The sequence below is a fragment of the Akebia trifoliata genome, chromosome 8 (genome assembly GCF_017979445.1).
Source record: "Akebia trifoliata isolate Shusen 1 chromosome 8, ASM1797944v1, whole genome shotgun sequence".
NCBI lineage: Eukaryota > Viridiplantae > Streptophyta > Magnoliopsida > Ranunculales > Lardizabalaceae > Akebia > Akebia trifoliata.
The window spans coordinates 45,162,715-45,178,227 of record NC_141382.1 but is presented as its reverse complement, the minus strand read 5'-3'; the positions used below and the strand labels follow the sequence as shown (position 1 = coordinate 45,178,227).

General features: G+C 33.2%; 2 protein-coding genes across 3 annotated transcripts; one reads left to right on the top strand and one right to left on the bottom strand.

The window, feature by feature from the left end:
- Positions 1–8,654: 8,654 nt before the first annotated feature.
- Positions 8,655–10,694, top strand: LOC147397117 (zinc finger A20 and AN1 domain-containing stress-associated protein 6-like). Of its 2 annotated transcripts, XM_086452588.1 has the most exons (3): positions 8,655–8,810; positions 9,582–9,721; positions 9,798–10,694. In XM_086452588.1, the coding sequence occupies exon 3, from the start codon at positions 9,826–9,828 to the stop codon at positions 10,342–10,344; it is 519 nt and encodes a 172-aa protein (XP_086308714.1). In that variant the 5' UTR covers positions 8,655–8,810; positions 9,582–9,721; positions 9,798–9,825; the 3' UTR covers positions 10,345–10,694. The 2 variants fall into 2 exon arrangements, with proteins under 2 accessions (XP_086308714.1, XP_086308713.1); XM_086452587.1 differs by having other exon boundaries at positions 9,582–10,694.
- NDF5 (NDH-dependent cyclic electron flow 5) lies at positions 9,745–14,990 on the bottom strand. The gene is made up of 3 exons (XM_086452586.1): positions 12,979–14,990; positions 11,743–12,198; positions 9,745–11,500 (listed from the first exon to the last, which is right to left on the bottom strand). Exons 1-3 carry the CDS (start codon positions 13,480–13,482, stop codon positions 11,306–11,308), a joined length of 1,155 nt encoding a protein of 384 aa, XP_086308712.1. The 5' UTR covers positions 13,483–14,990; the 3' UTR covers positions 9,745–11,305.
- Between the last annotated feature and the right edge of the window lie 523 nt (positions 14,991–15,513).

Below are 15,513 nucleotides of genomic sequence, written 5' to 3'. Positions count from 1 at the left end.
TGAAATTTACAGAGAATGTCAGATATTACAACTGTAGCATAAAAAATCCTCGCTTTTCATCTTGTAAACTATAGAAAAGTCAAAATTGCCATTAGTGGACAGTGAAAAACACAGATCTTCCATTTTTTTTCCGATCCTCAGAACTACTATGGTTAAAATCCAACCGTAAAATTCTGTTTAACTGATTCTCCATTTCAGATCTCTAAAGCAAGTTTTCAACTTCTTTTGGAAGCTCTCGAGAGTGATTTTGAGAATTTCAACAGGTACTATGGAGCTTTCGATGAAAAATCCCACAATTCTCATTGCAGAACAACTGTTCTACGTTTTTTTGAGTTTCAGACAGTTAATAATGGCGATTACTTCTGAAATTTGAAGATTGACAAGTTAATCTTCATCGACTGTAGTGCGTATCTTTGTCATTATGCGTATCCCGAGACAAATGATCTACGATTATGTGATGCGGTTAACAGAGGGGGGCGTCCGAAAATCATTAATTCTAATATAAAAAAATGGAGATTTTGCTGAGAAACAGAAATTGACTCATTTATCTCGTCGGGTCATAATGTGTCTGTTTGGTCTCCCTTAATCATTTCGAGTCGTGCTGGAGTGATCTCAGTGGGACACACGGTACACCTTGGTGTGTTGGCGCGCATGTCCGTAGATACGTTTTTCTCGTATCTCAAAGAAATACATCTATGAGTATGCACGCAATACCACATCAAGATGTCTCCTTGAGGTCACTCCAACATTAATTGCTCCTCCAAAATGTTTTGACTATAAATTTGGAACGAAACAGTGATAATATGACACTCCCCTCTCTATGAAAATCGCCCTTACCCTTGCTAGTAATTTGAAATATAGCAAATATTAAAATTTTAAATTTTATTTTATTTTAAGGACATTGAGATTATTATTCCATTGATTTTAAAAAAAAAATCAAAGTCAAGAGAAAAATCAGTAGTTTAAAAATTTTAGGTGTAATCAAATAAATATAGGTCATGTCATTATTATTTTTTTTTTAAATAAAATAGACATTTATCACGTAAAAAAGTAGATTTCTCCAAAAATTTGAAGCATGGTTGCTTCAAAATTGACTTGTATTACACGTCACAACTTACAATAAGTTATAGTAGTATTTATTTTTATTTTTTTTAATTTTATAAAAAATCGTAAAAGAAAAATACGTTTTATTCATTGCAAACTTAAAATCCATGAATTATTCAGAATAATTCAATAATCCAGAGAATAATATGTTCATCGAAAAAAAATTGAAAATATTTGTGAATTTTTCAATAATTAAACGAGAGATTACTAAGGCCCCTACACCCCCATTACAGAACCATATATCAAATGCCTTGGGATAGATAAGAAAAATATTTATGTTTTTGCGTATCCCGAGACAAATGACCTATAATTTTGTGATGGGGACATAAGAGGCATCATATTATCACAAATTTTTATAATAATGTTGAAGTGACTTCAAGATTGTACCTTGTAGACATCCCAATTTGAATGGATCCCATTCAAAAAGGATTAAAAAAAAGATGTAGTTTATCAAAAAAAATTAACGGGTGTAGGAAAACGAGTAAGTTACATAACCGTCTATAACTACTCTAACTAACCTAACAATTTGATATAATCCTATACTGATTTGGTGCTTCTACATGCAACTTAATATAATACATCCTCTTGATAATCTAACAACAACCATACATGCTTTTCACTCTTATCTTGAGGAAAAGCATCAATGGTAAATGTAGTGTTCAACATAGTGTCGTAGGAAGTCATTTTAGCATTTTTTTTTTTCTAAAATCAAATCAATCTATATTGTCTAGTCTGGATAGAATGGGATCCAACATTGTACAATTCATCCTCATTGGATCATAATCTATTTTCCTTCAATTTTTTCATCCTTTACAAGTTACCCCTCGTCTCTTCCCACATCCAACCAAACCTCTCAATGAACAGTCGAGTATCCAAATTCAATAAGAATGCATATTTGAACATTATTCAAAATTTTAAGATATTGAACAATTTGGATAAAATATTATATGCGAATCATCAACAGATATGGTTTCAGATATCAAAATAACCAATTAAATATAATAATTACATAATTTATATTGTATACAAAATGGATATTGTCGAACATCTGATAAGATAAATCAAATTCAAAAAAGATTTTGATATTTATATATTCGATTTGATTAATATCCATCGAAGATCCTACTTCGTCCTTCAATTTTCCAATACTAATCTCCATCTCCCTCCATTATCTTCTTCTATCATCATTCGCTCAATTTTTTACAGTCTAGATCGAGTTTAATCACCTTTGAAATATGCAATAAATGAAGATAGAACCATTTATGTGAATCATTTGGTATGTTGTCCCGCAAAATTCCCATTCTCATCCCCAAAGAAAAATGGACAGAAAGATGTTGGGATTCTCAGCATCTACAAGGGATGCTAATTAGAAAGGATTTCGTCAACATGGGCCCACACGTTAAGATGCATTAAATACACCTCGAAATAAGTATTCAAGGCTATTTTGGATGGGTCCCGTTCGCCACCCTTAGTTTTACCACACACTTTAACAAACGCGTTTTGTCTTACATGGGTTAGAAGTTTCGGAATGAGCTGATTTTTGGTGAGGATGATCTCTATGGTGAGGAGATCATCCTCACCAAAAATCAGCTCATTCCAAAACTTCTAACCCCATCAAAATTGATTTACAAAAAATGGACGGTGCACGATTTTTCAACGTGTAAACATGGGGCTAAACATTTCGGAATGGGCTGATTTTTGGGGAGGATGATCTTCTAATCATAGAGATCATCCTCACCAAAAATCAGCTCATTCCAAAACTTCTAACCCATGTAGGACAAAAAACGTTTGTTAAAGTGTGTGGTAAAACTTAGGGTGCTGAACATTTCCCATTTTGGATATAATAAAAAATAAAGTAAGGGCATTTTTGGTAGGAAAATAAATTTTGAGGGTGTATTTAATGCATCTTAACATGTGTACTATTGCATTTTAGAGGCATGATAGCCTCACGCTCCTATTAGAAGTGTAGGAGTTACTTTCCTCTAAAAAGTGACTGTGGCATAAGAGATAAGTAAAAAAAATTGGGGGAAATTATTAAAAAAACAAAAACGAAAACAAAATAATTTGCAAAAAGAATCGAATTTATAAAAAATTATAGATGGAAATCTTTTTCAACCGTTTAACAGCCGAAAATAATTTTCTCTCTCCTCTCGTGCATTTTTAGTAATAAAAAATTGAAGAGAGAAAATTTCGACCCTTAAAAGGCCGAAGATTTTTCTATCCAATTTCTCTCTTCAATTTTCTCTCTACAATCAAGATCAATATCTCACGATCATGATCTTAATCTTGATCACGATCACAATCTTGATTGGAGAGAGAAAATTATTTTCGATCGTTAAATAGTAGAAAAAGGTTTTCATCGATAATTTTTAAAAAATTCGATTTTTTTTTACGATTTTTTTTTTTATTTTAATAATTTTCCCTAATTTCAATGTGAGAAACTAATGAAAGGTACTTTTGACATAAAAATTAAAACGATATTTTGGAATTTTTTTTTTCTATTTGAGTCATACCAAATAAGTTAAGGGTATTGTGAAAATTTCACACCCAATTTCCTTAAAATTCTACCTAAGCCCTTTTCTATCCATCCAATTTTTTTTAAAATACGATATTCTACCAAGTTGACTCATCTGATTCATCCCATCTCAAACAGACCCATTAATTTTTTTAATTGGTATGTTACATCTCTCCACACTACTACTGAGTTGATTTGTTTGAGTCATCTTATCTCAAACAAGATGGTGAAATAGAATATGATCATCATAAAATTTTAATTTTTTTCTAGAAGAAAACAATTAATTAGAATATTCTAAGTTACATGATCATATTTCTATTTAAAAATTAATATTTAAATAATTAAAAATTATTTATCACTAAATTACAAAAACTTGTTAACCTCGAACGATTTTTAAAATACTATTTCTATTTATTTGCTTTTGAAACTCAATAGTTCATATCTTCTCGTCCCCTTCTTATGTCAAGTAAACTCAACTATGTCATCTCTTCTTGGATAAGATAAATTGTTTAACTCGATTTAAAAATATTTATATTTACAAATAATTTAAATAAATTATTTAAATAGTATATATTTAAATTAATAAAAATTAATTATTTTATTGAAAATATAAAAATTCGTTGACTCAATTAAGTTTAATGACAGTTCGATATCTACAAAATAGTAGACAAGTGAATTGGCTGAAAGCACAAAGGTTGTTGGTGATATTTACAAAAAAAAAATTATGTCATTCACTTGTTTTTCACATTGAAACAAAATTTTCTGTTAATTTTATGCGAAGATTACCCTTCATTAGTTTCTCATGTTAAAACTAGCCTAAATTTTCATTTATCTCTCATGCCACATTTGTCTTTTTGGAGGGAAATAACTCTTACAATCTTAGTAGGAGTGTGGAGCTATCAAGCATCTATATTTTATTACAAAATCTCCGTAATGTTGTGTTTGTATGAGAGAAATGGAGAGAAGAGATGAGAAAATAAATGAGTTTCTCTCCATATCTCATGTTTGGATTGTTAAGTTGGGAGGGGAGAAAAAAATGTGAGTTTTCTTTCTCTATAAAAGTGGAGAAAAATAGAAAAAAACTCTTTAAAAATATTTTATAATTCCAACTCTACTCTTATATCTCTTTTAATATATTTAAAATTTTCAAAGTTGTCCTCAATTTCTCTCCTGTCAATCCAAACATGGTGGAGAGAAATTGAGCTTATCTTCTCTTCTCTTCTCTTCGCTTAATGAGTGTCTCTTCTCTCCACCTCTCTCAATCCAAACATAACCTAAGAGTTATGAGAGAACCATACTTTATCAAGTTTGATACCCACCAAACCTTGGAGTGGGGATCCACGTCATAAAACTCAACTTGATGCAGTTTATTTATTGCTCAACAAACCATGGAGTGGATCTTAACCACGTCAATTTGTAGCATAAATAAATGATCTAATGCTACAAGGTCATAAAGGACAAGATTCTAAATTTTTGAAAAAATAAAAATTAATTTTCATCGTTAAAATTTTATTTTAAATTTGGAATCAGTAGAAAAGAGGATATGATTTTGAATTTTGTTTTTCTTCTTTTTAATTTTATTTTTCCATGAAATTTAGAAAGCTGCCTTGTTGGATTACTAATTTGATAATCCATGTTGGTCAAACGACCTTTAATAATATTTGAAATCTTATTCAGTTATTCATGATAGCCTCATTTATAAAGTTCGGTTCTTGATAAAGTAATAGAGTTTTTGTAATAAAATTTGAAACAAATAGGTCTGCCCAGTAAATCCATCTGATTTTTTTCCCTTTTTCCTCTTATTTTTAGTTTCTATAATTGTTTTAAAGCTTGTCAAGTCAATTCAAAATCAATCAAGTTGACATAACCCAGATTAGATTTGAGGTGACTCGACCCGAAACTCATGGAACCAACTCTAGTCAATTCGAAAAATCATCAATTGGAGTCATCGACTTGACTGGGTTTTTCATCAATATCTAATAATTTTTTGTGAATAATAAAAATAAATATTAATATTTATTTTAAAATGCCAAAAATATCACCTTGTCAAACAATATTTTGATTTTAGCCTCACCTTTGAATAATTCGATTATCTATGCTCTATATATAAAAAGGAGTCGCTAACGGACAAATTTCGTCTGATTGACCTACTTGTTTTTACTTCGATCGACCTGCTTCCTTCTAAGTTTAAATCCATCCGATTGACATGCTTGTGATTAAGCAAACATCTTTACAAAAGTGGAAACACTCTATGTGTATGAGATTACACCTCAACAGAAATGTAATGTTCAATAATTCTCTTTCATCATAAATTGTTCAGTATTTTTAAAAATCGTGATAATCTAACTACCTCACGTGGCACACTCAATTGACTCTCTCAACATGAGAAGTTCGGGAACTGTAGATATGTACATCTCGGGATATACAATTTTATGGGAAAATGAGATTGTGTATCTCGAGGCATATAGATCTACGATTCCCAAACTTGTTATGTCAAGAGAGTAGATTGAGTATGCCACATGGGATAGTCAAACTATCACGATTCTATTTTTAATTATAAATTTTATCCTTTGACATCAATAAAATTGGGAAAAAAAATAATAATAATAATGTTACCTTCCTTTTATAAATTTTGTATTTAGTGCTCACAATGAGCTTGAGAAATTTACATCGAAGTGTTTACCTTCAATCGTTATATAATTAGAAGTTCGTTTTAAGTCCGATCTGAAGTGACCACAATGTAAAGAAGTGGTGATGGAGGAAACCAAAGGAAGAGAAAGAATGGATGATAAGGGAATAGATGAGAAGGGATTTGAAAAGAGTGGAGAATAATGAAGGAGAATGGAATCCAATTGAAGGAAAAAAAAAAAAAAAAGAGAGAATAGGAATTGTTTAGATGATGACCACACATTATTTCATTAGGGGGCTGTAGATTGATTTTATTTTAGGGATTTTTATTTATTTTTAAATATATAAGAATGTTATTGATAAAATAAATTTAAATAGTAACACCTTTTCATTGCTGGTCAAGGATAGAAGAATTTTTGATAGTCATGCTAGAGTAACCTCAAGATTGTATCTCATATCGCACATCCTGACGTGAAAGTGTGTAGGAATCATAGATGCCTTTTGACTTGTATCTCGATAAAAAGTAACTATGGTTCTTATACACTTTCATGCCAAGTTGTGAGATAGCAGCATTTTCGAAGTAACACTAGTATACGGCATTTTTGGTTGGGTGTGACAACTGAGACCCAAAAATACAAGACAAAGTAGATGGTGTGGGAGGACTAAGATTGGTTCAATGCCAAATTAAAGATCAAGGAAGTTGATAAGCTGATGACACGGGGAGCCGACAACTAAAATCTTGATGAACAACAATCGTAACTATAAATCCTACATGCAATTGTTTGTTGAGTAAGTTCTAATCCTCGTAAATTTCTAAAAGAGTGTTGATTTTTAAATTAATTATCAAAAAAATATTAATTGTTATGAAATTACTGAAAAAGATTTAGCACGTTGAACAGTCAAGTTTCGCAAATCGTTGAATGTGTTAGGCTTGTTTTATATTTAAGTACTAAAAAGAGTAAGGTTAGCTTTACTAATTTAGTAAGATTTGAAATGTTACTAAGGGTCGTTGAGCAACTTGTGGCATCCAAAATCTTGATCCAATGTTGCAAAGATGTACATGACAAAATTCTATGAACTTTAAAAAAAAATTAAAACTTAAAAATGTTAATTTTTACAGTTGAATTTTAATTTTAAATTAAGGAGTTCATTAACTGCATATTTTCAAAACCTTGGATCAAGGTCCCAAAAAATTATATTTTTCAATTTTTTTTTTTTTTTTGGTATTTGAGTTCAATGTCTTTTAGTATGATTTGAAATCTTACTAAGCTGATAATGAAAGAATTGTTCTTAAATGTCATGTCCACTGAGGAAAGCGTAAAACGCTTTTCTAACGATTTCATAGTCCAGCATTTTAATAAGCATTTTTTTAATTTTTAAAATTTTATTACTTTTTTATTATAATTAATTAAAAAATAATCCTTTTTTATAATTTTCCTTAGTAATGATCTAGATGTTGTGAGGGTCTTTAATGATTTTCTAACTTGATTGGATCAGTTCGAAAATCAATAACACCAGAATCTTCTAGTTCTTGGGGGTATGGATCAGATTTTAAAAATAAATAAATAAATAAAACATCTATAAAAAGATTTTTTTCGATTTATAGTCAAAAGTTTTGAAAATGAATGATCACTAAACTCTTCAATTTTTGTTGGTGATATCTTAATCGTTCAAAATTACTATAAGGAATTACAAGAAAAACCTATTACAAAGGATCCTCCTAGTTTTGATATCCCAAGAAATCACATATTCTTATTAGTCTAAGTACATTGAATTCATCTCCAATTTACAAGATTACTCATTTTGGGATCTCTTTAATGCACATGGACCAATAGAAATATAGGATTTCTAGGGATCTCCAAAGTAGCATTCCCCATCAATACCAATATCTAGATGACTTGTTTGAGGCTTTTGAACCATCTCATTTCCAACAAACCAATCATTCCAAATCAATTTAAATAATAATTATTTTAATGTTATAAACTTTTCAATATATAAAAAATATTATAATTGAAGTGACCTGAGTGGGGACACACCGAACATCTTGACGTGGTGACTCTACAAGCTCATAGATCCATTTTTTCGAGATACGAGTAAAATGTATTAACGAAGCCTATACACATCAAAGTGTCCCATGTGTCTCTGCTGAGTCACTGTAACATGTCTCTTGTAAAAATACTCATTTTGGGATGCTTTCAAGACACATGGACCTATAGGTTGGGTTGGTTTGAGGCTTTTAAGTCATTTCATTTCCAACCAGATAATTATTCCAAATCAATTTAAATAAATTATAAATAATTATTTTAATGTTATAAAATCTTTTATTTTTATAATATTCCTCAATTAAAAAAAAAATTATTATAGGTTGATTATAAAGATTTAGAATCTTTAAAATAAAATAAAAATATTAAAAATTCTTCCATTGTCTTTCGGAAAAAGAAAGGCCAACAGCCACACTAGTCTCTTTAAAGCCCCGACTCCTAACCATAGCACGAGAGAAGAGAATATCTCTGTAACCTCTCTGGACAGTCGATCGTCTTCGTTCTCGTTTCTGCAAATCTAGGTCATCTCTCTCTCTCTCTCTCTCTCTCTTGATTGTTGTTTTTATTTTTATTTTTCTGTTTGTTTGTCACTTATTCTTCTTCTTTTCATAATTTAGTAACTCGATTTCTTCGGATGGTTCTGAAGATTTGTTTCGAACTGTAAATAAGAAAATTATGATTTTTTTTTTTTGGGGTGGAAAGATCGGATTGTTTCGGGAAATTCCTGGTTGTTTGAAGCTCTGATTTTTCTTAATTGTTAGAGAACTGGAATCTATGTTTCGAGAATCTCCGTAGATCTTTTGTCCAAGATTTGTTTCTGGACATCTGATTGAGGGAAAAAGGTTAAGAGATTCTGTTTCTATACAGGTTTCGGAAATTCGAATTTTTTTTCATTTAAATATAATTATAAATAAAAAAAAAGTCAATGTTTTTGTGTTGTTTTCCAGCTCTGATAACCTTAGATGGTTTGGATTTTGAGAAATTTGATTTATTTTTTGTAAAAATCCCGTCTTGTGGATGTTGTCCTTGATCTTGTTCAAGTTTGATTTGTTATTGAAGGTTGGTTGTCTATTTGATGAAAATTTCAACCTCTTTTTAATGTTTTAGGTAACCATAATTTATCTCCTATTTGATCATATTTGATGATTGGATTGGTCAGCGATCATCGTCAGATTGTGAAGTTAATTAGATTATTCGTTTTTTTAAAGATTAATGTTTCTTTAATTTTGAGAATTTTGATTCCTTCCTTTTCTGCTTATTGATTTGTTCTAAGGGTTTGTCTGTAAATTTAGGTCCTGAAGATGAGGAAAAGCTCAAGGATAAGCACTTTGAGTCTAATGTTCTTTATCAAGAATTGGGCCATCTGATAATCAAACTGTTTAATCGTACATAATTCTGAGGTTTTGTTCAACAGGACCTAAGCAGAAGAGAGGTAAATTCAGAACAGAGAGAGGGTTAGCTTTTGAAGTTCTGAATATTTAATTTTTCTATTCTGGGTGTTGTGTTAGTTGGGTTTTGTTCTTGGTTTCGGTGAACATGGCACAAGAAAGCTGGAAAAAAGAAACAGAGGAGACCGAATGTCAAGCACCAGAAGGTCCAATCATGTGTGCAAATAAATGTGGCTTCTTTGGAAGTTCTGTCACTAATAACCTATGTTCCAAGTGTTATAGGGATCTCTTCATGAAACAAAAGCAGCAACAACTGAAGGCATTTTCTGCCATTCCCGTTGCCAAGAAGATGCCTTCAACATCCTCTTCTCAGCAATTTGAACTGTTTGTGGAAGGGACACATAAGGTGGAAGAAACCCATTGTCTGAGTTCTGAGGGGGGACCATTATCAGAGGAGGAGATTGTGAAGCAGCCGCCGAACCGTTGTACGGCTTGTCGGAAACGGGTTGGATTGACAGGGTTCAAGTGTCGTTGTGGGGGTACATTTTGCTCTGGTCACCGGTACGCGGAGAAGCACGAGTGCTCATTCGACTACAGAAGTGCTGGCCAGGATTCCATAGCAAAGGCAAATCCTGTTGTGAAGGCCAAGAAGGTAGAGAAGATTTGATGGTGATTTAGACTACAAACAATGATTTGAAGGGTAATTTCAAATTTCAGAGAGAACAAGTAATGAAGATAAATGAGGAAGTAACAGAGGCTCTATGTTTTCTCTTGTTGTTGGGTTGCCAACCACTCTCAACAAGGTGTTTTGGAATTTCAGATTTCTTGATGTTGTGTGGTATGTCTATCACTCTATGATGTGAAATAATTATCCTCAATTTCATTGAGATGTTATGTTATAAAGGATCATTGTTTGGCATCAACGCTTATTGCATTTGTATGTATTTGAAGGGTTGTGACACCAAGTGTGACAGTTTGAGTTATGACGTAAATGGAGTTGTGATTGCATTTATCTAATCTTACAGTTCAAGATTTGACCCCCTAGTGTTTATTTTTTAGATAATTAGAACTTCATTGGCTTTAATCTCCATTAGTAGTCAAGTTGGTGATACTTGGCTGTCTGCTTGTCTTATTTAGCAGATTTGCTTCTTCTCAATACAATAATGTTCTTCTAATGGGCTCCACTTCATCCTAGCTAAACTTTCAGTTCAGTGTCCACGGTGGCTCGCCTCTAGCAATCTCTTTGGTCCTATGCTACATTGATACTTCACAATGGGTGCAATATCTGATACCCAGATACGTTCATTGAATTGATATGATGTGGATATGGTATTTGCACCTAAATAGATCTATCTGATACGGTAAAGCGCCCATCTTGAATTATCCAGATAAATTCTATTAGCATGGATTTCATTTGCATAATAGAAGTAATCATAGTATTGGTGCTTCTTTCTGATTATATAACCACCTTTGATCTTAACCATTTGTAATAGAAACCTAAGTTTAGATTTTAGAATTTTCGACTTACCCGAATTGAGAAAAACAGGGAAAAAAAAGTGGACCAAGTGAAGACTATCATCCTTACTCTAAATTAGAGATTCCCACAAACAATCTTTTCTTTGTATGATTTAGAGGTTTGGATTGTGTAGATACTGTCCACCCCTCCACACATCTTTAGGAGCCAGAATGATTGGTTTCAGCATGGCTGAAGGACCTGTACAGATATAAGCATACTTTCCGTACGATTCATGGTTTGAACCAGGGCTGAATATGTACAATTCATCGAATCCATCTCTCCCCACCACAACTGAGTTCCTTCTCCCCTGTTTCATCACAAAACAAGAATGAAACTCTTCATAAATCTGCATTTTCAAAAATAATGGCATGTAAAGACCATCCAAATTCATTTGCAGTGTTTCTAACAGAGAATGGACCCCGGATTAGGAATCAAGAACCGATGGGTTTCAACCCAATTTCATTTACCACATGCATGGCTAATGCAATTCTTGCTCTAAATAAATTTCAGCCGAAAATGATTAAAAACCTATTTGAATGGAATACTTACCCTGTCAATGAGTGTGAAATTTCGAGGTGCACTGGTGTAAATCCTGCACATTTTCTCAGTCAATTGTGAGTAATTATCTTTCTCTTCACCTTCCATTTCTTCGGTTTCACTAACACTCCCTTTTGATTCAAAAGAATCCTTCTGATCTGTTCTACCCCAACTGGGCAACAGCCCACCCCAAGATTGACCATTCTCTGTTGCTTTACTTCCTCGAGGAATGATGCTGAAATCAGACATGAACGGTTGTTTGGTGGAGTAATTCGAGCCTTCTAGCCCAACAGCATAAGCGGCATCAGGGGTGCTCACAGCTAGATGGCTTATAATAGATCCCATTAATTGGAGTGATGAAGATTTTGAGTTAGAAATAACAATTTCTGATCTTAGGAAGTCTGGTTGAAGTGTCACAATGTATTTGATCTCTACCTTGTCTTCTGAATTACTGCTCATCAGCTCCACCTGCATTCAAAAGTTCAATATTTTCTTATATTGCTGCACCAACTTTTCTTTTAACACACCTATTAATGGATCAAATGAGGATATAGACACACCACATGAGGGTTTTCAACCAAAAAAAAAAAAAAAAAAAGAAAAAAAGAGCTGCTATTGGAACCTAACTTTTACTTATTACACCCCAATTTCTTAAATTATTTATTACACCCCAATTAAAGATTAAAACATCATTACTAAGGTTTGGCTCACATTATAATCTTAACATTACAAAACATCTCGTTCAAAATTTCAGTATTTGTTTACAATTATGATTAGGCCTATATAAATCCTAAACCCACAAAATAGAAATCTAGCAAAAACTAATGAGATTCTATTGGCGCCCCAACTTTTATTCATTCTCAACCATTAACTTATTTTCTTCATTTTAATTGGAGTGAAATAAGTAAAAGTTGGGGTGCCAATATCAGATCTCTCAAAATCAGCAGGAAAAGGGGGCAATTGCATTGGCAATAACATCAGATGTTTTCTCTCTCTCTCTCTCATAACCAATATATTTAGAGGTAGAAACCCAAATTGAAGAACTTTGGAGAAATGAAAAGGGTGTGTGATAATTAATAAAGTAGAATTACTATCTGCACCCAGGCTTTTATATTGTTGCATTTTGTTTGTGATAAAAAGAGTTGATGTGGCAATACAAGCTCCTCTTGATTTTTTTATATTATTGGAAAGTTCTCAATCAAAATATATAGCAAATGAGAGTGAAGAGAGAATGAAAAGTAAACAGGCCTGAATGAAATTCTGAGGACTTCCTCTCACATCATGAAGAATCCAATTGCTTGGAGACCATGAAATCCCATCTTCACTTTCACAAGTGAAACCCACGGACAATCCTCCTTGAACAACTGCACCACTTTCCTCCTCCCCCTCTGTGACTGTTGTGTGTAGAACCTCAAGTGTGCTCCCATGCCACATGTGAGCCTTGTATGATGTGATTAAGCCACTTGGCAACATCAGGTTGGCCATGCTTCCATTATCTAATCCCATCCTCATCACATAGCTTTCACCAATTCCAGTGAAACTGACTCCGTGGTCACTGAATTCTCTCTCTAAGTAGTTTACATTTAAGGGGGAGAAAGAGCTTGAAGCCAAAGCTAGTAATGAGAAGTCCTTGTGTCTATTTTGGTGAAGAGAACCGAAGATAATAAAAGGGTGTAAGGAGTTGAGATGCTTTGATGGATTTGTAAAGTTGAGAATAGTGAAGTTGGAAGTGTTAGCCATGGCCATAGCCATGCCTTTTTTTTTTTTTCTATATATTTTGGGATCTTTGGAGAGAGAGATAGAGAGAGATTTAAATGGTAATTTTTTTTTTTTTTGAAGTTTTTCGTTTTATCGGTAAATGAATGCCTTGTGGGCTGTGGCTAGCAAAGCCGAGCAACCTTATCTTTTATTCAGTTTTCATTTAAGAAAATTTAAATTATTAGAAAAAAAATAAAAAATGAAACAAACGGCTCCTGCCCCTCTTTTGGCCTTTACTTGCTTTTTGAGGATATATTTGAGAGTGTGTTCAGCTAATCTTTTTATGTCAATATTTTATTTTCTGATGGGTACGTTGGTCTCAAATTTTCACATTTGTCATCTTTTGCTTGTAGATCAATCTCTAATAATTCTTATGCTAAACTTAGCTTTATTATTTACTTACTCTCCTTATAAGCTCTTGGCCTCTCCACTTATTGTCAATTGATTTTGAGTTGACTCCTCAAATTTAACATGACATCAAAATAAGTCTCTCTCTCCTCCTCTTCACCCAATTCATATCTCCAAGTGCTTTGACCCATTCCGGCCCACAAGTGCTGGTCATGTTAAGTTTAATCCTACAACAGACACTCATCGTCTCCTTTTTTAAGCTTTGAACCTCTCCACTCATTGCCAATTGATTTTCAGTTAGACAACCAAATAATATTTTATTTTATTTATAAATAAATAAATAAAAATTTATCTTCATTGAAGCTATGTGGTGTGATTCATGCATCAGAGAAGACCTTTTGTTGGAAAAATCTGCCTTTGAAAGGAAATAAACTAAATATTGTGTGTTTATATGCAGACATGATTTATTTTTTTTAATCTTTGTAAGGGAGGCAAAGGGGGGAGGGTTACCATTTTCAGATGAAATCAATTATATCCCAGGAAAGCATTTTCTCTGCAATTACACACGTCATCTGCTTCCCTTGAAAGATGAAATCAATTCTCCCAAGAAAACATTTTCTCCGCACTCAATACAAAAAATAAATAAATAACACCATGTGCTTCCCTTGATGGGGGCAGGGTCACAGGGGGAACCTTTAGTGTATAAGCAATAATAGCTTTCCCAAACATATTGGTACATGGCTATCAAAGTGTCATCCGGCATTTTACAGAGTGAAATGTGTCCGAAATAATCTGTCACCCTCTCTTGTTTATGAGATAATAACAAACGAATTCATAGATAAAACTTGGGCGCAGAATAAAGCAGAAATGTATTTAGGAACTACTTTATGAATAAAAACTCAAGATTCACTTGGAATTCAGATGTCAAAAACACTAAGGGTATGTTTGATTGCATGGAAAGTCACTTTCCATGGAATTTGAAATCCATGGAAAATTAGTTGTGGAAAATAGGTAGGATTGGAAAATCAAATTCCATTGTTTGATTTCACTTGGATAAAATCATGAAAAAATATGAGAAAAGAAGAGGAGAAGGAGGAAGAAGATGAAGGAGGGGGAGAGGAAGAAGAAGATGACGAGGAAGAGGGAGGGGGAAGGTTGTGGCGACGGCGGCGACGACGACGACGGTAACGGCAACAACGGTAACGGTGGCGGTGGTGACGACGGCGACGGTGACGGCAGCAACTACGGTGGCGGTGACAGAAGTGAGGAAGATGGGGAGAGAACGTGGTGGTGGTGGTGGCGGAGGAGGTGAGGGATGGAGAAGAAGTAGAAGGAGAAAAAGAAGAAGAGAGAGAGAAGGTGGTCGGAGACGGAACCGACGGCGATGACGACGACGACGAGGTTAGTGTAATGGTGGTGGTGGTGGTAGTAGGGAAGAATTGAGGATGGAAAATATGGGGTGGATTTCATTTTCCCACCCATATGGGTGGGAAAGTGAAATCGATGATTTAGTGGACTTTTTGAATGGGGTGGAAAATGAATTTCCATTTCCATGTGCAATCAAACACTTGAAAAATGTCATTTTCCATGGAAATTGATTTTTCACCCTATTTTCCATGTGCAATCAAACATACCCTAAAGTTCTAATAATGGGGTACAAGTCCACCACAATCCATG

Coding starts and splice junctions, on each gene's coding strand:
- LOC147397117 (XM_086452588.1), top strand. CDS start 9,826: ATGGCACAAGAAAGCTGGAAAAAAGAAACAGAGGAGACCGAATGTCAA.
- NDF5 (XM_086452586.1), bottom strand. CDS start 13,482: ATGGCTATGGCCATGGCTAACACTTCCAACTTCACTATTCTCAACTTT. Junction 12,199..12,978: donor GTCCTCAGAATTTCATTCAG/GCCTGTTTACTT, acceptor TTTTGAATGCAG/GTGGAGCTGATGAGCAGTAA. Junction 11,501..11,742: donor ATTTCACACTCATTGACAGG/GTAAGTATTCCA, acceptor GTGATGAAACAG/GGGAGAAGGAACTCAGTTGT.